The 27,318-nt window shown below is 38.8% G+C and overlaps 2 protein-coding genes and 1 long non-coding RNA gene across 3 annotated transcripts in view; 1 reads left to right on the forward strand and 2 right to left on the reverse strand.

Moving 5' to 3' along the window:
* LOC139135374 (aminopeptidase N-like) overlaps nucleotides 1-2,344 on the reverse strand; it is a 38,379-nt gene extending 36,035 nt beyond the window's left edge. Inside the window, exon 1 of the mRNA XM_070702737.1 lies at nucleotides 1,601-2,344. Within this exon, the coding sequence (XP_070558838.1) occupies nucleotides 1,601-2,250 (650 nt within the window). The 5' untranslated portion in view covers nucleotides 2,251-2,344. The remainder of the gene's footprint in view (nucleotides 1-1,600) is intronic.
* Nucleotides 2,345-2,656: 312 nt separating this feature from the next.
* On the forward strand, nucleotides 2,657-3,894 carry LOC139135378 (uncharacterized). The gene is made up of 3 exons (XR_011552980.1): nucleotides 2,657-2,778; nucleotides 3,207-3,292; nucleotides 3,813-3,894. It is a non-coding gene; the product is annotated as an uncharacterized lncRNA (long non-coding RNA).
* A 2,076-nt stretch (nucleotides 3,895-5,970) lies between these two features.
* Nucleotides 5,971-27,318, reverse strand: part of LOC139135377 (aminopeptidase N-like) — a 50,722-nt gene continuing 29,374 nt past the window's right edge. Inside the window, exons 2-17 of the mRNA XM_070702739.1 lie at nucleotides 19,044-19,314; nucleotides 18,255-18,387; nucleotides 17,429-17,583; nucleotides 16,375-16,488; nucleotides 15,809-15,949; nucleotides 14,327-14,458; nucleotides 12,785-12,957; nucleotides 12,519-12,628; nucleotides 11,674-11,807; nucleotides 10,911-11,114; nucleotides 10,477-10,562; nucleotides 9,936-10,046; nucleotides 9,117-9,278; nucleotides 8,332-8,460; nucleotides 7,726-7,798; nucleotides 5,971-6,896 (exon numbers count right to left, since the gene is read on the reverse strand). Of these exons, the coding sequence (XP_070558840.1) occupies nucleotides 6,735-6,896; nucleotides 7,726-7,798; nucleotides 8,332-8,460; nucleotides 9,117-9,278; nucleotides 9,936-10,046; nucleotides 10,477-10,562; nucleotides 10,911-11,114; nucleotides 11,674-11,807; nucleotides 12,519-12,628; nucleotides 12,785-12,957; nucleotides 14,327-14,458; nucleotides 15,809-15,949; nucleotides 16,375-16,488; nucleotides 17,429-17,583; nucleotides 18,255-18,387; nucleotides 19,044-19,314 (2,290 nt within the window). The 3' untranslated portion in view covers nucleotides 5,971-6,734. The remainder of the gene's footprint in view (nucleotides 6,897-7,725; nucleotides 7,799-8,331; nucleotides 8,461-9,116; nucleotides 9,279-9,935; nucleotides 10,047-10,476; nucleotides 10,563-10,910; nucleotides 11,115-11,673; nucleotides 11,808-12,518; nucleotides 12,629-12,784; nucleotides 12,958-14,326; nucleotides 14,459-15,808; nucleotides 15,950-16,374; nucleotides 16,489-17,428; nucleotides 17,584-18,254; nucleotides 18,388-19,043; nucleotides 19,315-27,318) is intronic.

Consider the following 27,318-nt stretch of genomic DNA (forward strand, 5'->3'; position numbering starts at 1 on the left):
GATGGGATAAGCCCTCTCGTCGGCCGAAAAACGCCAGCCCGCCCGCCGAGATAGCACACGAACAGCTTTTTGCACACACAGATTCATTTGCTGTGCTTGATCTCGAACATTCTCTGATATTTGCGACCTGAGAGCTACTATACCAATATAATGGAGATTACTGAGGCCCATGTCAGCTGCCACATGTGTTTACACTAACGAGCATGATAAACTTTCATTTTTCTACTCTGAAAACTTACAGTGTAAAGTTTCTGCGTACAGTTATACATATTTTTATTGCCATTAATACTTGCATGTATTACAGAGCATTAAAGCCCCACTAGCTGTAACGCTTAAAATTTGTTGACCTCATGACATCTTCCTATTCTCTCCTCGTTTTCTCTGAATTCTACCCTCTGAAGGGATGTGGCCTTTTACTTCATTAGGAAGTAAAATATTCTGTGAAATATTTGACAAGTAAATCCAAATTTTAACGGTCATTTTGATTTCCCACCATTTTCAAAAATCGGCAATATTACTAAAGAAAAAGAACATACGATGTCACAGTTGAAAACCTTCACCCCTATGCACTATTTTGGACCACTCTGTGCACTTTACCTGAAGATTTTAGTGCAGATATGCATAGTATTCACGGTTTTCGCTTTTCCGCATGGGGCTAAGATTTTATCTTTTGGCAAGCATTTAACCACAATGTAATCTTTATCTTGTTCCAAATTGCGCCGCATACAATGCCAGCTGGTAGATTTAGAACATTCTCACACGAAAGTAAAATCATAAAAATAATGCTAAAAGTTATGGCTAGTGGGACTTTAATGAAAGCACTTTTACCTCAGCACTGTCATACTGATAGCATGACATGCGATATGTGTTCCAAGGAAGATACGACAAAATACAGTTTTTTATATGTTATCACAAAAGGTAGGTCTGACATGCCCCCCCCCCCCCAATTTGGAAGGGGGACAAGGTGCCTTTTGTGCAATGGTGTCAAAGTACAAAGTACGTTGACATAAACTCATGAAAAGCAAAAAGGTCGCAGCACTTACATGTAAGTCCCTAGCTGCAACTTGTATCGGTACAACTGAGTCAATGGTTACAGTGACTGTATATAATAAGACTGAACCAATGTGAAGGGTCTGACCGTCCAAGACCCAGCCTTGAAACCGACATTTTGATATACTTGTATACATTGTGCATCAAAGACCCGACGCAGCTAAAAGTTTACACCCAGAATTGTAATCTGCATATACGATCTGATCAGAACTGTGTACTTCGTGTACAATGTTGAGAACTGTACACCTTACTATCCATATCTCATCAATGACATTCTCTGACACTAGATGTTCGGGTTCTGTGATTCCAAAGGGGTCAGTGAAGAAGCATTTTGTGCACAGTCTCACTTTTTAACCTTTCAATCATCATTTTCTCGGACATCAGTGAAATGTAAGGTGTTGGCTGCCGCGCCGAAATTCGAAATAAATTATCCAGCACAGTAGACTTTCTTTGATTGAAAAAATTGCTATGCAAAATAATAAAAAACTAAACAAAATGCTGGTTTCTTTAATTTATGAATGTTTTGATTTATATGAAGTTATAGCCTTACCTTTGTACGCCATCCTCAATGTAAGTACTTAGGTAAAACCCGTGCAAGTCATCCTGCAAAAGCGTTCCTTCGTATTCCATAGATACGTTGTAGGTTTCGCCAGCAATAAAATCCTCTGATATTTCTACAATATAGAAGTCATATTTCTCCTCTTGCCTGATCTTAGAAACGCCTATCTCACTTCCATCGCTCTTTCTGGTAATTTTGACGCTGTTATCGTCCACTGTAATCCTATAAATATGTAGAATAACTTCCCTGGTAGCTTTCTCGCACTTCACTTCGAAGTTCAGCTCCCCATCGAACAGAAAGCGCTTGTCGCCGTCTTCCTCATCGAAGTACGGAGTTATTTTAACCACGTAGTTAATTGGTGTTAACGTGTCCGGTATCCGCCCGTCGAATTCTTCGTAGTCGTCATCCTCCTCCCCGGGTCGGGGCAGGCCTTCGTAGGGATCAGGTGTTGTTTCGATGGGCTGCGCTTGGTCGCACTGGGCGGCGAAATACGTGATCGTCACGGCACCGCCAAGTAGCAAAACAACAACGATAAAAATCGTGACACCAACTGCCCTTGAAACGTAACATCCCTTTTTCTTTTCTTCGTGTATTTCATCGACAAGAACTCGGTCGGAGTCTTGTTCAATGTTCGAATGCATTGTGTTGAAAGATGAACAACAATTCTATATTTGTACCTAAAAGTATGCTTTGGTACCTATGTGGCTTTCTGATGTAACTTAAATTCGTAAAACATTAATTTTTGAAACAATCCGTCGATAATCATCTTATAAAGTAATTTATTTAACAAGCAAGAGCTTGCCAGTGTTGAACGTAAAGGTATCGGCAAGCTCGCCATCGGCTTATCAAACTGTTTAACTTTATTGACCATGCTAGTAGTTAGTGTTGGTTTACACATGATAAAATCGTGATTATAAAAAATGCAGAGTGCCACTGCCTCGGCCATCTGTTGGAAATAAAAGCCTTCCCAGCACACGGTTTATGCAGCTGAAACGACAAAATAGCCTAGCAATACGTAGAATATGTCAGGGTTGCCAAAGTCCCCCTCGTCTAGAATTAACTAAAATTACTTTTTTTTGTCTCCGATGTTGTCCAATTTATGATATGCTTGGAACTGACTCTCATCCGTATGGAGACAGCGTTGTGAAAAATCTAGCGACAATGTCAAGGTACGTGTGTTTCCACATACAATTATTGCTCATATGTGAACAAAGTCACCTTGGTTCACACGTACAAAATAATCCATTTGTTGAATCTTTCCTATGAACGTATCAAGTTGTTTGGAGTCTATTTTCTGTCACCATGCCAAAGTCAATGAACTCTACATCAAGTCATAGACAAACATAGACTCGAGCGTCTTTACAGATTGAAAGATACATCTGGTTCTGAATATCTTATTTCCCCCCCTAATCAATGCAAAGTGTCCATCTTTGAAGGTAACGGAAACATCAGACTTGTTGATGAGATTTGCTACTTCTAATGACTGAATTTCTTTGACTTTCCGTTTAATACATCCTCTCTGTTGATGGCAATATATCTAATGGCTCAACCTAGATTACCCTTATTAATCCAAAGTCCAATCGTGTAATCCATGCAGTGGCAGGTACGAGAGAAAACAGCACTATGGACGGACAACGTTAAAGTTTACGACGCGCGACGCATAGAACTTTACTTATGCATAAGGTAAGTGCATTGAAACTGTTCTGGAAAGTTTTGTGACAAATCTCCCTTTTTTCACTGCAATAAAAGAAACAAGACTGTGTTTCTTCGCTACTGAATACTGAAGTAAAACGAGTGGATTGGATAAAAGGATGCTTTGAATTCCTTACATGGATTACTATGTTACGAGCATTTATACCCGGCCCAGCTGTTGTTGTGTCTCCGAAGGAACAGACAGAATATTTCATTTTTCAGGATTACGTTTGACGGGTTCAATGATCTAAATAAAACATCAGAGCGATTATAGACGACATCCGACATGTACGATAAACACTGACCAGCGCGAGTAAGGAACCGTTTGCGATATCACCGACAATATATAGCATGTAATGTTTGCTGCAGAACTCCTATCTAATCGAAACATCGTGATAAATAGTAGATACCGTACCGCGTGGAGAGATGACCTAAGACTCTCCTTTTACATGACCTATAATTTGACCTGCTGACCCTTTGTGACCCCACCTGACGACTTGTTTTTCTACAGGTGTGCTTCGGTGTCTGGCTGTTCAGTTGTGTATTATCAGCAAGTTGAATTGCAATACGGGCAAAGAGCCAGGTAAACGCCACATTGCTGTTTGTTAACGACTGACGTTATCGTAGGACTGAAAACGACGATAATCTGCAAACAAAACAACCTAAGTATTAAGTTTATGAAATTTACCAGTATGATAGTGTATGTGCTTGGCTTATTTCTGATGAAACATGAGCAATAACACACTGGTTGATAATTAAACAAACAAAAAAGCTCGACAGTAATCTTATCGACGAAGGAATCACATGTGATTATCATTCATATTTTGCCTTTGAAAAAGATTTTCATATCTATCCATCCATCTATCCATCCATCTATTCATCCATTCATCCATCCAATGGCGAAATATACCGTTACCAACTTAAGAAAGGAATGGAATCAGGCTCTTATAATGTTGTACAGGAACATATTCTCTCCAGACGTTTTAATCGTAGAGCTCAATAGCAGCGTTAAAAGCTTATTTGTTTTGGCAGATACTACCGAGTCCTAGGACTGTCGTATTGTAAATGTCAAATGATCGAGACAACAAGGAGAATGCGTCATCAATTCTTTATCAGATAACTTTACGGTCGACATGAGTTGAGTTGAGGAATTCAAAGTCAGCTTGTACACAATGTTTAAAACCGGTTGCGAAATAGAGTACGGTCCAAAATATGTCAGAACAAATGACTTGTTTTTTTATGGACATAGATAGCCATACTATGGTACATAGACAACTCATTAATGCGGTGCAAATTCCGGCATTTTCTATCCTGGGGGAAATAATGGGGTGATCACTGTTTGTCATGGGAGTGGTGGGCACGAGTTTGTGAATCTATTTTTTGTTCGCGTTCTAAAATTTACCAACTTTTTCCTGCGAATTTGCATGGCATGCATACCGTTTTAAAATTGTGAACTTTTGGTCAAAAATCAACATGTTTGGAAAAGTTTTAGCGATTTTCGCACTGCAAATATTTTCCCCATTTTTGACCTCCTTCCAAAGATCCAATTATCGACTCCTTAGAACCTTTTTCTTTTCGCTAAGTCTTGTTATCACATTTGACTGTAGGGAGAACTAGAAATGATCAGTGAATGCTAGCAAAGTAGCAACACAACAGACAGGTGGATCAACACCCTCCTTTACGCATCCTACCCTAACGTGTGTATGTCCAGACTAAAAGTCATTCGCGTCTACAATAACAGCACATTGCACATCGAAAACAATCCATTGTCTTGGCAAGCCTAACAACCTGATTTTTAAAAATATTTCAATGAGAAGAATATCAAAATGTCTTTCGTTGGTAGAGATAAAATGCTGAAAATATTACCAAAGCCTACAGCCATTGTGTCCTTTGGTTTCAAATGTTGCAGTCATAGGGAGTTGTGCATGCCATATGAACGTTGAACGTATAGGGGTTCATGTAGGCTATTTATTGATATAACGAAATTTTAAAATACTAGAACTATTACAATTCTATTTTAATTAGTAAAATAGTATTTATAATGTACAACTACATCATGTATATGAAATACTTAAAAAAGTTTGGTGTAGTAGGAGACACTGGTGAATAACGTTAGATTAGCCGCGCATGTTGATTTCTTAGTTGACATCTCGAAATTTAACTCTGTTATCTTTTACGTAGTCCTAAAGTTTTAATTTTCAGATGTTATTTTTATCAAATCCCTTGTCATTTATCAGCTATCGAATGATTTGATACGATATGAGTAAGATGTATAGCTAATATCAAAGACTGGATTTTAGTCTGGACTTTACAGTTCGATCATGCTATTGTCACTGGAACAAGAATTTTTTTTGACATTCAGAATAAAAATGCTCATTAACTTGTCATACGGTAAAATTCCAGACAATAAATGAAAGATTTTCCGGTATATTGGTCTGTGAGTCATTCACAGTCTCTTCCACTTCCGATATTCATTATGCACTGGCTTTTCAACATGGTCTACAGACATACAGTTTGTATAGGCCATGTATATTACAACAGATCTGGAAATCGTTTCTGTCTGTTTGTTTGTGTGTCTTTATAAAGCACACGCTAATGCAAGTTCACGGTTATGTAGTACATGTATTCGCACGCTAACTTTCATACTTGACAGGAAATGTGCAGTCTCGTTACGTAGGGAATTATTTTTATTCGGTTAACTTTCACAAAAGTATCTTATTCATACTTTAATCCCGAAATTAGACAACGGCACGGTAACGTAGGCGTTGAAATGATGAATGAACAAAACAACAAAAAACTTTATTTTTGAAGAGTTTATTTTGCCGAACTCTGGCGTACCCTATTTCACAAAGATAAATGAAAAACCAAACCTTCGTTGTTCGGGTTTTTTCCGAACTCTGGCATATGGCAGCTCATACGAGATCCAGACTTCTTCAAACATGGTATCAGACAATATAGAGTATACACTATAGTAAATATAGATTGTCGTCATATATGTGAAAGCAAAAATACTGTTCAGAGAAAGTTGTTACCCCAAGAATACCCGTAGATGTTTCAGCTCTAATTATTTGCAGAATGACATTCTTCTCACTGAGAACAATTCATCATATTGCCACATTCTATCTATAAAACAAATCAAATGTAAATATGAAATCGAAAGTCATGGTGAAGAGGCTTCTATTTTTAAAAAAATTGACACGATACAAATTGTAGGTCGAATTTGAAAATGGTTATTCTTCAGATTAACGCATCTACAACAGTTATCTTCTACGGTTCTTTCATTTAGTATTAAGCATTACTTCATACGAAATTGTCAAAACCCGAAGAGGGTATTAACGAAATTGTTTGAGAGTTTAACCTTATCCCAACTACAAACAAACTACCAGATGAGAACACAATACAGTAACTGAGAATGCGTCATAACTTAACGTCATTAAGCCGCTGTTACATCAAAAAAATTCACAAGCCAGTCCTTGATTTCAGCGGCGTTTCTGTCCATCCACTCAATGTTGCCCTCAATCTTCTGAAGGGAGTCGTAAAAATTATTGGCCGCTGATACCGGCATATCGGCGTACCTACGTCCAAAGTCTTCCATCTGTGGACACGGAGAGAGAAATACCGTAAACTTAGTCCAAAGAAAGGCGAAGGTCGTTTATTCAAAGTCATCGAGAAATATTTCTGGAGAAGATATTAGTTTGTATCTGTGTGTTAGCATTGAGACTCTGCTTATGTACAAAAACGTCCACCTATGCTGACTAAGAAATAAAATAGTTTGCCACAATTGTGGCTACAGAGAATCGTGACACGTGATATGGAAAAGTTCCAATTATACCTCCTTCTCCCCACCTCGTCGACTCCTTTTCACTATACTGGTTTCATTTGAGGTTCTTAGTTTCATTAGCAGTTTCAATAAGTATTGTCCTAAACTTTAAAAGCGGGTTCTATCTGTCAAGACGACGAAAACAGCTAGTGCCGCTTTAAAAGATTGTCTCGCACAAGAACATAAGATCGAGGAACTAAAAATGACACATATCCATACTCTTGAATCTCTAGTCGACAAGAGCATCTGTGGAAATCGGCCGAGGAGAACACAGTTTCCAACCAATTAGTGCTTCGTGTGAGGAACACTCATTCGTGAAGCTCTGTATATGTGCAGGTTATTATAACACGATTGGAACTAATTTGGGATAATTTAATGGTGAAGTAATGTCGATTTAATCTACAAATGTAATCTCATCTGCTTTTCTTCTTGTATTACACACTAACTTGTTTTTATGAGTAATTTGCGATATTGCAACATTCAGCTGTACGGCACCTAACACTTTTGAGAAATTTGAAAAATATGAAATCAAATTATCCCAAATTAGTTCCAATCGTGTTTTGTACTTTTGTTTTCACATGCAGACTTTGACCTAATGTCATACCTCTTGCTTGTCTCTTGCAGTGTTCATTGTGTTAGCGAAGGACCATACCGTGTCGTACGCAGAGTCACCGAACCTGGATCAAAAATGATCGTTGTGTCAAATGCTATTAAATTTACAGTCAATGCAGTGACATCATTCTCTCTCTCTCTCTCTCTCTCTCTCTCTCTCTCTCTCTCTCTCTCTCTCTCTCTCTCTCTCTCTCTCGTCTTACATAAATTGGCGCTGTTGGGTAAACGATATATCGATTTTCGGCGAAACCGTGTCATTATTGCAATTCGCCTGAAACGGTGCGTGCCAAAACAAGTTTAGGATAGATGTGCGAAATACACATCTCGTAGGACTTGAACAAAGTTGAACGAAATTTGTCAACATGCATGTAAATATCAATTTTTCCACCATCGGAACAGAAGGAGTCCTTTGTATTCATGTATTGCGTGTAATGCTACGTGAATTCCTGTCAGTCTGTGGGCACCACACAAAGACTTGTCCCCAGACATCCCTACAATAACTTTGTCTACAGCATTTATGTGTTATTACTGTAATCCTTGAACTCAATGATGGAAGGGGATGTGGGCGGATCTGACCTTTGACCTCCACACAACCTACCTTGAATGCAGTGAGTCAAAATTCGCGTTCACAAAGTTCCATGCCAGATTAAATCCCATACCAGAGGCATCTCGGACAAAGCCGATGACAGACTGTGTCTCATTAGTTTCCAGATAGTATTCCATGTAGCTGTCAGATGTGACAATCAACGTAAATGTGTTATAAAAAAGAGGAAGTTGGTGATCAAAAATGGCTAAAATCCGAAGAGCAAAATTGCTTTTTCGGACATCTTGAACACAAAAAACAAAAAAACATTTTGGAAGGGAAAATGATACCTGTTCGTCACTGCCCCTCAACCACGATTTGAAAAAAATCCCCTCCCGCCCATACATTTTCCCTCCCCCGCTAGGAAATCTTCTTCCCCTCTACCCAATGCTCTCTCCCCATTACAAAAGTTCTAACCTCAATCTTTTTGCCACATGATTTTTTCCCTGTCCATCGGCAAATTCCCTGTAAAATAACTTATCCATGCTTATAACTTGCCCCTTGGGTCCTGTTCAGGTTCCTGACTGAGCAGTGGAGCGAAATTTTCCCGTCCGCTAGTGAGGAATTGCCCGCCCAACAGCCCTCCCGTTCCTCGCCCACTTATGCTGTAAAAATCGGCCACCACTGACTAGGATACGAAAATAAATTTACTAGCTCGCGAAATCGCTTTACAACGTGCTTTTTGCGCGAAAATCTATGTCGGCTGACCCTTTTTGATTTGTAGTACCACAGTCCCTCTACCAAACTTTATAAAAACCGACAAGAGAGCAAATAGGAAGCAAACATTCAAAAAAAACTACCTTTGAAGTGTGTACGTGTTTCTACTACACGCCATCGCTCGCTGTAAAGCTCCCTTTTCGTCCTCGTCGACTAGATGTTGGTCGAACGCAAATACCCATTCATTGTCTCCTCCATAACGAACCGCCGTGCAATAAACTGTATCCTTTGTGTCTTCTCTGATTCTGAAAACCAATAAGTTACAATGGCTCTTCATTAAGTAGAGTAATATGCACATGAGGAGAAACGGGTCTGTAATTGTGTCACAGAATGAAAGCTCATCACAATAATTATGAGGAATGCACAGCACAGCATCACAGTATTACAAATACATATCATAATACAAGAAATGCCCATCACCATATGAGGATTTTCCATCACAACATAATAAATGCCCATCACAATATATGACGTATACCCATCGCAATATAACATATACCTATCACAGTGTAACCCATGACCATCATAATATAATAAATGTTAATCCCCATATAACGAGTGCACATCACAATATAACAAATACAAATCAAAATATAACGAATGCACATAATATCATCACGTTTACCGCATTGAAGACAGCTACGGCCTTCCATAATTCTACATGTAGTCAACCGCTGCTATACCGGCGCCATTATATACTTGACTGGCAAGCGCAGTTCCCCCATGGTTGTTTAAATGTTCGCCAGTGATTTTCTTTGCTCCGAATGTCACATTAATTTTGCAAAGACGCAACTTTTATGCCGTGAAACTTCTGTCAAAGTTACTATTTTAGGTCCAACAGTGTCCCCTTTCCTCGGTTCTACATAACAGCTATGGAGCTGGGTAAAACATGCACGTCTTACTGTGAATTGTTAACCTGGGCCATCCATGACGTAAACTGTTCAGATGCCGTGTTTACACAATCTTGGTTGCCATATTTACACGCCAGTTCCACCGCTATGACTCGGTTGTGACTGGAAGATACAAGACAAACAGATCCGTCACACGCATCATATCATCGACTGAAAACGAGATTGAAGTATACAGCTTGTGTATATCTTCTATTATCGGGCACGTCGACGACCATGACAGAGATGTTGTAATGCATTGTGCACGGCAATAGGACATTGCACTGGATGAAAATGTACAGCTGTACAACTCAAACTTTGAACGAGATACATGTATCTAGTATCCCAGCCTATAAGCTATAGAAAATATAGTTTGTCACATGTAACGTTGAGACAATGTTTGTGCACGTGAGATGAAGTCGCCTGTGTTGCATGCAAGACAGTCACAACCCGTTCGAGTACATATAGTGAAAACTGATCTTCTACACTCAGTGTTCGAGTCGAAATTTTCGATAATTAGGGCACACCTTTGCCTAATTAATAGAGAGTAACTCACTAGTCAATGTGGTCATCTTCCAATGCTTTCTTGAAGTCCCAGCCGAGTTCGCTGTAGATTGGGTCGTTTAAATGGCGGAGATATTTCTGAAATGGTCAACAAAAAGGGGATATACATGATGACTACAAGAACAAAATGAGGCCCATCAAACTACTGACTGACTCTCCATGAAAAGCTTGTATGGACTCACTGTGAAACCTTTTGAGAATAGTAAGTTTTTCACCGTAATTGTTGTTTGTAAAAATGGAAACTCAACTTTCGTTAACATAGACAATGATGCTACTTTGAAACTGAAGTAGTTTACATCTAGGTTGTGAAGAGGGTGGTTTGAAGTTTCCCCAAGCAAAGTATGGGCAAAAAGCTGATAGTTTTCATTATGAAGGTTAGTTAGTATGGTGTCATACGGTTGCTCAGTTGATCACTGGAAGGCTTACCTCGAAGTGACCGTACGTTGATATCCTCCATAGCATAGTGTGAGTGTATCTCAAGTTATCTCTGGTTGTCAGCCACGCGTTGTAACTTCTCTCTTTGGTTAGATACTCGATTATTTTTAGTGCGACTACGTGATTCAACATCTGAGATTGTCCTATATTGAAAGCGTCGCTGATCAACGACCCGCGATTACGGATTGGAAACACCTGTAGAAAAAAAAACCACAACATTAGAGTGCACCATAACATAGTTCGCCATGTCAATGAGTACAAGGATACCGCCCAATGAATATCGAAATAGCTTTCATCCACATTCAAAAGACAAATTGGTTGGCATGGCAAATTGGTATGTTTAATAACTCCCATCAAATAGACAATCGATAAAGTAATATAAAATTCATTTGTGAAATTTTCTGGGCATTGAGAGTGTAAATGATGATAGGCACTGTTTCGAAATGCAAAGGAAATATTCCGATCCGCCATTGCACTTTACAATCATAAACACAGATTCGTCAGTGAAAATATGTAATGACATTGTAAAGGAAATTGTCAATGCCGATGACCACGGTCAACATCAACGGGTGTCAATTTTCTGCTGTTAATTGCAAAGGTACCATAACGTCAGTTTTAGCGCTACATCAATCTGTGCACCGGGTGAACACTGTGTCCCAACCATCGTCATGAAAACAGCCAGTGTTTCTGTCTGAGCCCTGACAGGGCATCAACCATTAGTGTACATTAGCTAAGATACACAGAAACATCTTACCGTGTGCTCAGTCCTTAACTGCATCGCTAGATTTTCCCAGTTTTCGTTTTCATAGTTGACTCTGTAGAACATATCCTGATTGATGTTAACGATGAACCAATGATCGGGGTCATCCGTTGTTATGGTGAAATCAGCTGTGTGATAGATACAAATACAGCACTATAATAAAAAAGTCAGTCTACTCAGTTATAAATAATTTCAATACCCACGTCTAGAAATGCACGGGCATTGATGCCACATCATCTAACAACGGGAACCGGGAAAACTTTTGAATAGCCTCACACGCAAAGCATGAACAATTCTGATGTTAAAGTTACCGAAGCACCTCTAGCATATTTTCCTAGTCGAGTCGGAAAATAAAACAAGCAACAGGTGGTGTAAAGTCTTCGTATTTTAAGTTGACATGCTATCTTTTCCTTTTTATAAAAACAGAGGCCCTAGGATGCACACTAAGCCATGTAATCAGAGATATCGTTTCAAGTTTTAAGTGACCTTTGTTTTAAAAGACAATATTCCTTCGGTTAAAGCTCTTTACACACCCAATACACTAATACACACCACTAGAGCTTTGTTAATATGGTAACAAAACTATCTCAATATATTAATAAGTTCCAAAAGTGACGGGATGGGATAATAAGCAAGCAGACTTAGCATTTGACTCGATGGGTTTGACCGTTAACTTCGAACATGCTACCATGAGAAAAGTCTGTCATGATAACTGGTAAGACAGAGAGCAAGGCTAAAGCCAAGATGTAGGCCCGAATACAGACCTGTCCAAAAGAATTCTAGACAAAATGGCGGACAGACTTGCAACTAATCATATGCAACGCAATCAGTATAATTACCTGGTCCTCTGTTCATCCACTTAAAATTGCAATACCTGTTCTGAGCACACTCAGTGGTGAATACTTGCTCATCTTGGTCCGTCCACGTCAGCGGTACATACCATAGGTACCTGAAACGTAAAACAATACATCTATATTGAAAGACAGGGTCTGATACCGAATTCAAATCAGCAAAAAGACACCGGTTCAAACACAAAGGTTTGATATTTCAAACAAGACGTTGAAAGGCTTGGAACTGAGTTCGATAACGGAGAAATTTTGCATACCCAAGATCCTCGTGCTTATCATCAGGTTCATCATACGGGTACTGTAGGAAATGTTGCTGTTCAGCGTGGACATTGTCACCGTTTCTCGTAACAGTGATGACCGGATAGCCAGCTTGTCGTACCCAAGTGTCCATCACTGTGTTCACATCGGTTTCTAGATGTGTTGCGTCAGCCTGTGCAGAGATTATGACCGATGGAATGTGGATTAATTCACGTACATATGTACTGGAAAAAACATGTATGCTGTCGGTGGTGGCGATGACAGATGTCAATCCACTCACCCTACCTACGTTGTTGTACCTACAGTACACAACCTCACAGTAAGACACGCGCATATCCTGGCATACGATGGCATATCCTGTACCTCATTAATTATGCTCATATCTAATTCCTGACTGACCAATAGAGATAGAGGTCTGATATTTGGTACATAGCGATAACTATGGAAAACAATTTTTTGTGACAAAATGTCACATGACCCCGATGACCTTTGACCTCAAATATACATATATGTCCATAACTCAGTAACCACAAGTGCTATCCGCTTCATATTTGGTATGGTGGGAGACTTTATGATAGCACATCTTGTACGTCATTTAATATGTGCATATCTAATTCTGGGCTGATCATTAGAGATAGAGGTCTGATTTTTGGTACAAAGGGATAACTATGGAATACAATTATTTTGACAAAACGTCACATGACCCCGATGACCTTTGACCTCATATATGCATATATGTCCATAACTCAGTAACCACAAGTGCTACCCTCTTCACATTTGGTATGATCGGAGACTTTATGATGGCACATCTTTTCACTCATTAAATATGTGCATACTTAATTATGGGCTGACCAATAGCGATAGAGGTCTGATTTTTGGTACAAAGGGATAACTATGGAATACAAATTTTTTTGAGAGTCACATGACCCCGATGACCTTTGCCCTCCATTATGCATACATACCTATAAATAGGTAACCACGAGTGCTATACCTTTCATATTCTGTACGATCGAAGACCTTATCGTGCTGCATCCTCTACCTCACTAAATATGCAAATATCAAATTCTTGGCTACGGTTATGAACTATCACTCTAGTACCTTTTCCCACTGCTTTCAAATGCTTGGGCCCCGTGAAGCTGCTTGCAGCTTTAATATATTACTGTTCTTAAAAACAGTGCTTACCCATTACGGACACTTGGTATCACCACTGAGCAGTGATTCAAGATGTCCTTATCGTTATTCCCAGTTTTTTATTCGTTTCTTAGACCTGGTGAATTATTTACTTTGAATGATATTGATTATTGGACCTGTTTGATGTCATAATTGCCTGACTATGCACATTGAAAGACAATTGAAAGATTTGAGAGACTGCAGTTTGGTATAAGACGGGTTGAACTTATCATCTTGACGTATGGTACATACAGAATGAGTTGAAAGGACTTGAAACACAAGTTTGACTTCCCTTCGCCTTTCTGATATAATACATTACTATCAATCCTAAGTGCCAGCTTCTTCTTATTAGAACCCAAACGTGGACTTACCTCGGTGAGTGCAGTGAACAGGTCTTCGGAGAAAGCTGGCTCAAACTCATGCCTGTTCAAGTATGTCTTCAAACCCGTGCTGAGGGTTAGATTTCCTAAAAAGCTCATCATCATCATATTCAGACAGCCTCCCTGAGAAATGCCACCAAAAAGTCAATTACCGATCAGACCATTTTTTACAATGTAGTCAGTTTGTTATCGTGAAAAAGTGGCGCTACTCAATGACATGTTTTGAAAAAAATCGTTTGGAGGGTACAAGCACATCATAAATTTGCATCCTTCAATTTTAATGGCATCTATTGAATGAAACACTTTTTTCAGAAGCAAATGTTTCCTGATGCTTTGTTTCGATTTATGTTGATGCTATCGTCTGCTCCGAGAACGAGGTTACTCCTTGTGTACTCAACAACAGTGCTAGAGATCAAGGGTCAAATAATAGAAACATCACGGTATGAGAAGGTCCCTCTATCGATGGTTGAGAGAAATCAGTATAGGGCAAATGCCTCAGAAAACACGCTGTCAACAAAAGGCAAGGTGGGTGTAACTTTGGACTTCTTTATGAAGAGAGCACTGCTCTTTATGTGGTGAAAGAACTTAGCTATTATCTTCGCATTTAATTTCTTCCAATTTTGCTTTCTTTGAATAATTAGCTTTAGTCAAGTTCCCTGACCCATTTCTATCGCTTGCTGCGCTGCAAACGAAAATAGGGTCAGGTACGGGCTATTGTAAGCATGGCTATCATTGGTCGATAGTACGAGTACAGTGATTGCGTTGAATTTATTTCAAACTTGGAGCTACCTTCAAATTTAGATTTCTTATGCCCATAGAGTGATTTTACCTCCATAGTTTCCCTAACCAAGCATCCTATGTCGACATTAAATGAAAAACGAAAAAACATTTATATATTTTAGTCATTGACTATAGTTGATGCCAAAGGTCAACATGGTCACCAGGTAACGTTTGAAAAAAAAAATAATAGACGATAATCGTCATTTCACCACTAAATACCATCATAGACGATAATCGTCATTTCACCACTAAATACCATCATAGAATTAGAAGAACAGAGTAGGATACTTAAAATTGAAGCCGTGCAAACAACTTCAACGTTCAATGTTTCGTCGTCTAATTTCCAAGCTTGTCACTGTACAGATGTGCTGATCACATGATCTTATAGGGTGACTGTGCTCATTAATATGCCGTCAAAATTCTGACTGAAACATTAGCCCATGCCTGACCCTATTTTCGTTAGCCGCGCAGCCAGCGGTAGAAATGGATCACGGAACCAGACTATAATTAGCTTGTCCTGTATAGTATGAGTACTAGTATGAATAAGTGAAGTCTCTTTGGGGTAAAATACTGAGTACAAGTACGCTGGTTCTGTTCTATCGCTTTTAACCTTAAAGTTGCACTAATCTAAACGACGTTCGACTCATTGATGCAGAATCGCCATGGTAACGAGAATTCTCAAATTAATTTTACCTTTTCGTATGACATCCTATCAAATGTAGACGATATTTCTGTATTCCAGCCCACATCCATGACCACTGGACGCGACGACGTTGAAATTGAGTCCGCGTGTAGAGCCGGGAAAATGGCATCCCTGGGGTAAAATTCTTGATACTAAAAAGCGGTAGAATGATTAAACAGAAAAGGATAATGGTAAACACGTTGCAGTGAAGGGGCATGTTATGTGTATATATAAGCTGAAAAAATGTAGTTGAAGGCCGTTAAAAATAAGCAAGGTTAAAGGTCGTACATACAGAAGTTCGAACGGATTGATGAAGAATGCATTCTGGTCATCTAATAGGAGCCATTTGACATATGGACATTGACAATGAGTTCGGTTCTTTGTATTCACAGCATATGCCACTTATCCACCTAGGTCACATTATTACACCGACAAGTCTACACCATGAGGTTGAGAATACTTTCATTACTATTTTGCAGGATTTGTCCTCAGGTCGACGACACTCGGGGAGAGTTTGTTCAATACAGTATGAACTAATGAAACAGTATATATGGACAACGAGTGTGCCTCTTCTTACCATGTTCCATTCCGGGTGGATGTCGTGAACACCGGCATCTTCCATGAACCTGGCAAACCCCTCATTCAGCCAGAGATCCGACCACCATCCGCACGTGACAAGATTACCAAACCACTGAGAAAGGACAATAAATAGTCTACTATATGATCATTTGTACAGGAAGTGTACCGCAAAAGCTATTTACATTGTAATGTGAAGCAACATAATCAGAGAACGTAATCAGAGAAAAAAAAAATTTTCACAAGCTTAGCGTTTGGAAGTAATAATGTCTGTCCGTATAGGATACCTATCCAGATGTGTCAAAGGTCAGAATACAAATATGATAGAATACTAAGAGAAAGGTCACTCTGTACCTGCTTCTCAAGATTACAATTACATGTATGTCCTTAACTTGAACTTTCCATCCTAATTTTCCATATATATATATATATATATATATATATATATATATATATATATATATATATATATATATATATATATATATATTCACTCCAGTCTAGTCTCCTGATGAGTGAGTCTCGCGACTCACGAAACAACGTTGTAGAGATGAAATTGTAAAATCAATTCTCCAGCAACCCTTATATATCTCGCTCTACTTATGTATTGAGCACTTTGTATCGGAAAAGTCGAACCGCTTACTTCGTGTATATATATATATATATATATATATATATATATATATATATATATATATATATATATATATATATATTATATATATATGTATATCGTCAAGAGGGTATTGTCAATGTCGAAACTGCGGATCGATAAGCATTTTGAGATCACGTCGATGCCATTGTTCACTTGACCTTGACGTGCTGGGAGACAAATGTGTCCAGAAAAATCGTTACATTACAAGCCTACTTTGACTACGGGAATGTACCGAGTGAACGTAATGGATTCCTGTGTTTGGCTAGGCTAAGCAATACGATAGATTTATCCTGAATTATATTCCAGTTCTGTTATTAATACTGAACGTTTTTCCTAATTTTCACCCCAATTCAACAACAACAACAGATATATAACAATAATATTTCTCTCATGTTCTCACCTGATGTACAATTTCATGACCTATGATCCTGGCAATTCTCTGTTGTTTTGACGCCAAGTCTACGTCCTCATCAAACAACATTCGTTCTTCCCTGTATAGAATCAGTCCCCAGTTTTCCATGGCCCCGGCGCTGAATTGTGGGATAGCAGCCATATCTGTTGTGATACATTGAAAAAGTTTAGGTTGAAAGCTGCAAAGACTGTGGAAATTAAATGCACTTTTACAAACCGAAGGGCTCTGTTTTCAGAGTTTGCTCAGCACACCTCCCTTAAAGGGACAAAGTCGGCCATTTTTCATGAATTTGGTTTGATGCGAGATACTACTAATACTAAAGAATTTAATGGTCATGACCATTAATTCATTTTCGCGATGGTTTCATTGGTCATGTCTAAAACCGGGGTCGAATATATGCACGGTCACCCATTCATTCAGTATCTTTCAACATGTCAAACACTATGAGTAGTATCTCGTATCAAACAAAATTCATGAAAAATGGCCGACTTTGTCCCTTTAAGTTATCATAACTTAGGGACTGAAGGTATAGTCAAATCACACTGGTGGAGGGAACTGGTTAATGTGTTCTTAGTGCTTTAACAGAATACACTTGTACTGTACCGTAAATTTTTAACTTTTGCCACGTGATGTTTTAAACTTACATTGTGCTATAAATTGAAGTACAGATGCGTGTTATTTTTGTATACTTTAGACAACAATTAATATAATAACCGCCATATACGTAATACAAGCGAACCAGAGGGTCAAAATTGATCTTTCTAGTCTTCGAAGATTGTGCTCATCCCCCTGTCACCAAATAATTATCACTTACCCATTTTCTCAATGGTGCCGTCGAGATCGTACGGTATACCGGCAAGATCTCCGTAGAAATCCGTCATGGTGGCTCCAACCATCAACGAGTAGTCCAGTGTGTGTGCCATGTCAGGGCGACACCATACGCGAAACTACATATCGAATAGTGAAAAACGATAATCGTAAGTGAAAGCGGTAAAAAGTGTAAACACTATTCTTAATTAATATATCCTAGGAAAACATTATTAAAAACTTGAAAACTTGAAATTGATTACTGCACAGTAAGCGATTTAGTACAAGATCAGGGAAACATCAATGAGCTGTTTATTTGTTTGTTGCCAAACATCACTTCAGTTGTCTCTTTACAGGTGCAGATTCATCATCTCAAGTTGTCATGATTGTCGCGCAGGCGCAATCGATGAAATTGGTGCAATAGCTGCGAAGTTTAAAATTTAATTTCAATATCCGATGTCACAGAACTCATCAATATATGCTCATGTACCATCATGATAGCTCTTTAGGAAACGCCGCGGACATTTCGCATCCAGAGCAGCTCGAAACGAGCTCACCAAACTGAAGCACTAGCCTGTGATCCTCACTGGCATTTTCACGATATAGACACATGTTGACTAAAACACAAACTTAAACGATGCCGCAATCGTTACATCAGCCGAAAATGATTTATATTAACAATGGACAAATTGAACAACTTTCAGTTCACATGATAACGCCCTCAAAGGCCAGGTACATTCAAATCGCAATTTTTGTCGAACTTTATGACGACATTCTTAAATTGATATATTCATACCAATACGCCATCTCTGGTGTAAGTCTCTATGTGAGAAAATTCGGAGACTACAATAGCGTTCAGGTAGGTCGACATTTTGACAGTTCTAGCATAGTATGACGTCATCCAGTCGCCGTCTGTTTCGTTGCGAATGATATGCATATTTGCCAGGGCATGACGTCTCCTCCTGTACTTGATTATCATGTCGAAGGTTGCCTTGAGGTTCGGTTCGTCGAAGCAAGGGAACATTCGCCGGGCGTAAACGCTCTGTAGTTGAGTCGCTGCCAGGTACCTGAAAATGGCGTGTGAAGTTGGTCAAGACGCTCCGAGCAATGGGAACAGTCAACGTCTAAAATTCGCAAAAAGCGGTACCGGGGCCAAACTTAGTAGCCCCCTAGCGTCAATCAATAATTCTAAGTACTTTCAGCGTAAAAACCGGGACTTCTTGTACTGCAGGGATGAACAAGCGCCATGGACGAAACCCAAAGCGTGATCGTATTCACAGGTGGAATAACAAAATGAAAGTCAAAGTCAAAATTCAATATATTTGGAAAAGTCGTGTTTCTATTAATATTGTAACCAATTTATCAAACACTGATCTCCTACAATGACTTTTGAGAATCCTTGAAATTAGCATTTGCATAATAAGGTAGAATGCGCCTCGAAAGTGAAAGTCTTTAACTTTTGCTCAAAATTCCCTCTGTGAAACTTTCAACCATTCTCTTTCAAAATCAAGAATAAAAATCGGGGTCACCGTGCATGGAAATTTTGGTAATGTAGAAACAAATTACCTTAAATTTACCGATATGTGAAAATTAAACGGTCGCAATTCCTGTACTAACATTAAATCTTATATCTTCATAAAAATAACACGATAAAAGCTTTAGTTAGTCCATGAGTTTCAAAATGAATCCCCACCAAGTGGTATGCCAAACAATATTGTAAAAATTTGAAAGTCCGAATATCTGTCGGCAAGGCATATTCTACCTATTAGCACACTTATATACATGCATCACACTTGAAATCCTCCCCAGCAACTCAGTGCCATGCGTACTCAACAAGAATATGCTGATATAAGTGATAGTGGGTCAAGGGTTATACTGGACTGAAAGATCCGTCGCTCGAGGACGCTCCCTACGCTCCCCTCCTCTTAAGAGGGGGAGTGTAGAGAGCGCCCTCGAGCGACGTCGACGGATCTTCAGGTCTAGGGTTATCCATAGTGACACAAATTCACAAGAGGCTAATTTTCTCGGCCGTTTAGGAAACCTGGCATTAGTTATGAGTATACTAACAGAGATGGGCACACCTAAACATGTAAGAGTATTCGTCAATGGATAGCCTATATTCATACACTCCTTGGCATTCTCATGTAGCTTGCAATTTGGTATATTAATGGTATGCTTGAACACTGTTTAGACGTGCGCATAATTAATTATTAATAGAGGCCAATGCACTGTAGGCTTGCATCTGTAAACTAGACATATTGGTGTCGAGAACAGTACATGGCATTATATCATGGCGTCATATAATTCAACCGTCCCCTTCTGAAAGAAGAGGGGTACATTTGATTGGATATTAGTACGCGAATTCAAATCGTTAACCTGTAAAATAAACGGCTGCTAGAAAGAAAACATGTAGAGTGTTGAAATACATGTATGTTATGAATGTTGTTAGATTCAACATTTCGAGTGCCAAATCAGCTTCGGCATCAGTCGGGGCCATGAAAATCTGAAAAGAAGGTGATCGTGACCTATTTAAGCTTCTGTTGCACATAACACATCGTAGTTTGCCGAAAGTCACTTCATTTGCAGAGATACATTCGATTTTCATTAATTTGTCAATCAAAGATCAAAATATTGGTAGGATTCACCTTCAAGCATGACAAGTCTAAATTAATGTAAATTTATGCTAATCATCCGATCATCTGGTATCTTTTTCTCCCGTTTCCAACATTTCAAATTATATTAAATCCACTCCCGCTGGGTCAAATTGTATGAACTTTTCACATCATGTTCTTTAACTAGTGTTTAACAAAACTAAAATTTCGTTTAGCAATAAAGTCATTACAGTTTGAATAGGATTCAATGCAATTTTGCTTATCATGATTGTGATCACTGTTTTGGAATGTCAGTCTTTCAACCACTGCCATTAAAGAACGAGAATAGATGATGCAAAACAAAATTGTTGATTTCTTCTACATTTACTCTATTTTGAAATATTAAAGATAGAGATATTAAATTTCATAACGAAGTGCCTAGTTTTTTTGTAAATTAATGTTTACTGTTCATACCAAAATTGAGGTTTTCTACACCAAACATTTGATTGCCACTTCATTTCGAGTATACTATTGCTACTTTACAAAATTTCAGATTTTCTTCTTGTTGAGAATGGATGGTGTTAGGGGGTTTTCGTGTCATAATTGGTAAGAAATATCGCTTTGAAAAAGAGTGTGTTGTTAAGTGCAACTACACCTTAGGAGACTTCATGTGTACAAAATTCAAAACGAACTCTATTTGATATTCATATCTGTATAATTTGTCCCCAGTGCCGGAATCCATGTCAACCTAACATAACTGCATCACAAACAACATTTTGTTTTATCTTTCGAGATTCTGCATAATTACACTACTTCTGAAGTTATTATGTTTAACCTAATTATGCACTAATTGGTGTCTAAATATCAGTATCATCAATCGTCGATATTTGAAGTATAATCTCCGAGATAAGATCGCCAAATGAGTATGCGTTATCAATCACATGACAAACCTGAACTCTTTCAACATGACAGTGCGATAACATTTGGCTTTTTTTATCAACATGCTCATTGCACAAATAATTGTACATTTCAGTACGCGTGATCTAAGCTACCAAAATAAACCCCCGTGTCTGGGTTCGACATTCCATAGGAACAGGTGGGTATTGAAATTTGTTGGATATCTCTTATGCGAGATATACGATTGATACAGTTACATTTCGTCATCGGGGAAAAATTGGCGTCATAACAAGTACTATGAAAAGTTGGACACATTAAAATGACATTAAGATACTCATGTCTCCGCCCGGCACTGGCCGCACCGATAGTAACCGATCAACAAAACTTAATTAAAGTATGGGCACGTTGGGGGTCAATTTTCCTCTCAGCGTGGACGTCCTTTAGAGATCAACATGGATGGATCAAACATAGGCGTACGATACTGTGGTTATGTAAATTTATGAGGACATCTTTATTGGACGATTCCAATTTTGACGCTCTAGCGTTATGGTTCGCCTTCGTTTCCATTCTGTACGGTCGTTAATGACAAGTAGAATTATTTGAAACACGTAAACCAGACGCGTATATCGTTGGTTAATGTAAACGACATACAGGGCAACACCAGTCGGACCTCAGACCAACCATGCAACCTTGAAGGAACTTCAAGGCACTCTATTATCAGTTGTTTTGGAAGTAGATTTTCGTGGTAGTGATGACGTAATGATATCACAATAGAAACATGTGATAGTTTTGTAACGTGTCAGTTATAAATGATGAATTTTGATATGTAAGTAGTTCAGAAAGACCAACAAAGAGCTGTTTTGATGTTTCACGATTGGATGAATTTGTTATCATTGATTTATATCGAATGCATAATCTAAGCTATGCTTATGAAATATTCGTTTTGATAAAAGGTTGCCCCCAAATTAATGCACAAAATCATGATTCAGGTAGGTCTTATAGAGAAAGCCAAGCTTAAGGAACTGCATTTAAATTTGACATTGAAAGTACAGGGGATATGTTGTAGTTTTCAGCTTTAAATACGTTTTAAACTCCAAAATGATACACAGAATGCATTGTAAATCTACTTAATTGAGCATCTTACTGCTTATATGTGTGACCATGTAGACTGAGTGATAAAAATATGGTATGTTACGTTGAGTTGGCCTCCAAGGAACAGTGTCACAGGAAATGATGAATGGCATAGACCATATGGTTTGTAATGGCAGCAGTTCTTAACACAATCCTTATGTGAGAAGTGACTGACTTAAATTTCTTACTTTGAGTGACTTCGATGGGCATGACTATTGATGTGTTTGGCTTCCCATGAACGTATTATGATGATGACCCTTTCAAAAGTGCATGCGTATATATTCACGACCGTTAGAAAATACTTGAAATGGTGATCAATCCCTAAAAAAAAACCGACCTGCCCTTTTCTTGTTTCTGTCCAGTCCTACTATACCTGTAAGTAAGCCAATAGCCCTACCCCACCTCAACGCAAGGCCAAGCAGAGGATCCCGGTACGATGAAATATGATCACAATTTATTTTGTTGTCTTTGTTCCAAAAAAATAAGAAAACTGCTGGCAAGTATTCCACTCGGTCAAAATGTTTCTGTGAATTGTGTCACAAATGTTGCTTTTAAATATAGTACACCATGCTGTCAAAGTTATTACGATGTTTGAAATGTATTGTGGTCACGTACATTTAATTATGCCTGTGGTGGCGCCATTGTTGTTGGTCGCATAGCTTTTCTTCATTCCTGTGACGAAGCGAGGTGACAATGTGAGGTCGATTTTGCCCTGTGTTTTGGCTTCGCTTTTCCGTAATGCGTTTATCTTTGCCGTCAAATCTCCAGAGGAATGAAAGAACATAGGCTAATTGAGCACCCTATCTTAACTCATCTAGCTAAATTACCAGTCAATCGAGATGTGTACTCATTATGTGTAAACAATTTGGATACATTTACTGTCGAGCCGATCGGTGCCTGGGAGAGCTATTTTTCACAGTAAACTACCAGGCGCCAAATGTAAAATAATTATTTTACACATTAGAAGAACATATTCATACGAAAAGGGTGTATTTGCATGCATTTATCAATAAAAATAAACTACTATAGCATAAGTATAAATAAATCAATACAGACATAAGTAAATACATATATGAGTGAAAAAACATACATATATGTGAACCAATTCACACAAGACATGAAGACAGACACATACATACATACGTGCATACTTACGTGCATACATACATACATACGTACGTGCATACATACATACATACATACATACATACATACATACATACATACATTCATACATACATACATACATTCATACATACATACATGCATGCATGCACTCACGCACGCACGCACGCACATACATACATACATACATACATACATACATACATACATACATACATACATACATACATGCACTCACGCACGCACATACATACGTGCATACGTACGTGCATACGTGCATACGTACATACATACATACATACATACATACATACATACATACATACATACATACATATACACACATACAGGATCGAAAAGTTTACATGAGGGGAACGAAGTACGCATTCGTATATCCAGTCGCACACACACACACACTCACACACACACACACACACACACACACACATGCTACTCGGAAAAGTTTACATGAGGGGGAACGAAATACGCATGCGTATATCTACTCGCACACACACACTGCTCTGAAAAGTTTACATGAGGGGGAACGAAGTACGCATGCGTATATCCACTCTCACACACACACTTACACACTCACACACACACACACAACAAACACAACACACACATTGCTACTCTCTCTGAGATACACACACTGACGCGACGATCTGCAGGCCCGGAAGTGCCACACCGGGGAGCTCACTCCTAACTCGGACTCTACGTACCTCGCGGCGTCGAAGGCTAGTGACGATGACAAAGATGTGCCACACTTTTTCTCTTTCTTGCCTTTGTGTCGTGAGTCGGGTTCGTACAGGGCTTTACACAGTGGTAAAGTGGTAGCCGGCCTGAGTAATACTACACTGCTTAGAGGCCCCGTAAGGGTTTCTGACTTAATGGTACCTGCCATGCCGGCGAAGTTCTGCTGGGGTTAACGGCCCAACCCAGGCCAATAAAACACTGGGAGTCGTGTATTACAGCTCTCTGCCATTCGGCTTATATTCTTTAATGGTTAAATACAGCATTCAACAGGAACTACAGCAACAGCTTACTGGAACTAAAGCAACAGCTTTACTGCTAAACTCTCTGCTCTCTAAACTCTCTGCTTAGGGGAGAACCATTTGATTTCTGGGGGGGGGGTATGGAGGAAGAGGGTATGGGAGCAAATTTTTTTTTCCTGTCAGAGTGACAGCAATTTTTTTTTTCTACTGTCAGACCTGCATCAATTTTTTTTTTCCAAATGGAGTAGCAGTGCAAATTTTTTTTTATTGGTCATCAAGTTTGTAATGTGTTGTATATAAGGGAGCTATCATTATTGACGGCCTGAAACTCCGAAATTTCGAGTGACCCTCCCCCCTTCACCAACCATGATGAATTTAAGTAACCTCCCTCTCTAACTCAGAAATTTTGACCATTCCCCACTCAGAAAAGTTAAATACCAATACATGTAATTACAGCAACAGTAAAGACCTTTCAAATCTTGATGTACCCTGCTAGACTATCATCAGTTATCTCATGATGGTTCAAAAAAGGTGAACACATCAAAATGAAATTCAAAGTCTCAATAAAATAAAAATATAAAAGATCACGCAGTATCTAACCATATAGTATATTGTTTAATTTGGATGGATATTATGACAGGGTTTTCACTAGGATATCTGACGGGGCAGAATTTGAAAGTACAGGGGGAGAACATGAGAGAGGCTTAGGGGGAAGTGTCACAGGGGCTTTCCCTATCTTAATGGAATTTTTTAAGATATTGATGTGTGCAATGGTGCAGTCTGGTGCAATCTGAGAGTTTTTTTAATTTGTAACTAAGTGAAACTGTTAGAATACCCCAAGGGGGAGAGTACGAGAGGGGGGTTCCCCCTCTGTATTGGAAATTTTGAGAAATTGATGTGTTTAATGGTGCAATCTGAGAGGAGTTTCAGTTTATTTTGCACTCGGTAAAACTGTTTGAAAATGACATTGAACACTGATATTTTTTACATTTTTTGCATGATCAGTTTTTGAGACACAATATTCAACAACCAAACAATGACAAAACAATTTGTGAAAAACAGTTCTGTTTGCCAGAGACTGAAGACAAATGAATATACAGGAACGGAAAATCTGTGACCTTCTTGTGTCATTTCTCCAGCTGCCAGCTTCTAATGAAAAGCCTGAATATGGTATGTTTGCGATCCGGTGTGTGTGGTCAGAAAAACAAGGCTCACACATTGTATTTCATCATATTTGTTGTTCCTCAATTTTTCATTGTCAAGGTACATCTTTCTAACAAATTCATATTGAGAAAATAATATTGGTTTTAACACTAGTTTATTGACTCCTGTCTTGTGTTTTAAATTTTCACAATTTACAGAAGTCAAATAGTCCCCTTTAGATAGTGCCTATGCTATTGAGATATGGCAACAGAAATCCTGAAATATGATTTCTTGGGTCAGAAAATGGAAGGAAAACATTGAGTGTACTGAGGTGTAAAGTAGACCCATGTAGTGCATGCTTATATCATAAGTGCTGGGAAAAGAAACATAAGAATTGCTTGTGGTAAAACATTTGCGCCGCCTATGGCGGCACGCCGGCAAAGAATACATGAGAATAAGGTTTCCAAATTTTGCTTATTTCTGGTGCATTGTGACAATTTTTTTTTCTCTTCTGTCTGTTATGACAATTTTTTTTTCTCAGGCCATGACAGGATCAATTTTTTTTTCTTCTCTCACCTGGTGACAATATTTTTTTTCTCAAAATCCTCCATACCCCCCCCCTAGAAATCAAATGGTTCTCCCCTTACTTTACTCAGGATCGTACGTAGCTCCACTCAGCAGGGAATGAATGTCTGGAATGCCAAGTATGCCCACTGGAACTAGACAGCAACGGAGTACGGAGAACTGGAATTTTCAAACTAATATTAAGAGCCACTGTGTATTTTCTAATAAATCATTTTCACGCCTACGACATTTTAGTGCCTGATGTACAAGGCAGTGGTATTTTTTTACGAATTTTCATTAGTTCTACGCGTGAATTTTTTGATCGAAAAATGATGCTTTGTAAAGTTTGGTCAAACATCAAATGTATTCACTTTTCCCCGGACGTTTTTTGATGAAAGTCATATGGTCAACCCGGTCAATGTAGTATCATTCGACTCTTAATGGTACGAAATGTGTCAAACTGTCATCCGACCCCTATCGACCCCTAGCGTTTTCACGTGATGGGGGCTTTCTTTCTGCCTACTTTTAGTGATTTTCTAAATGTGGACGCCTTATGTAAACATAGCCAGGCCGTCAGGCCTGCAGTTGAGGACCGGGGCAGCAGGTCACCTCGACCCCTGTCCGT

This window comes from Ptychodera flava, chromosome 6, assembly GCF_041260155.1.
Source record: "Ptychodera flava strain L36383 chromosome 6, AS_Pfla_20210202, whole genome shotgun sequence".
Lineage (NCBI taxonomy): Eukaryota > Metazoa > Hemichordata > Enteropneusta > Ptychoderidae > Ptychodera > Ptychodera flava.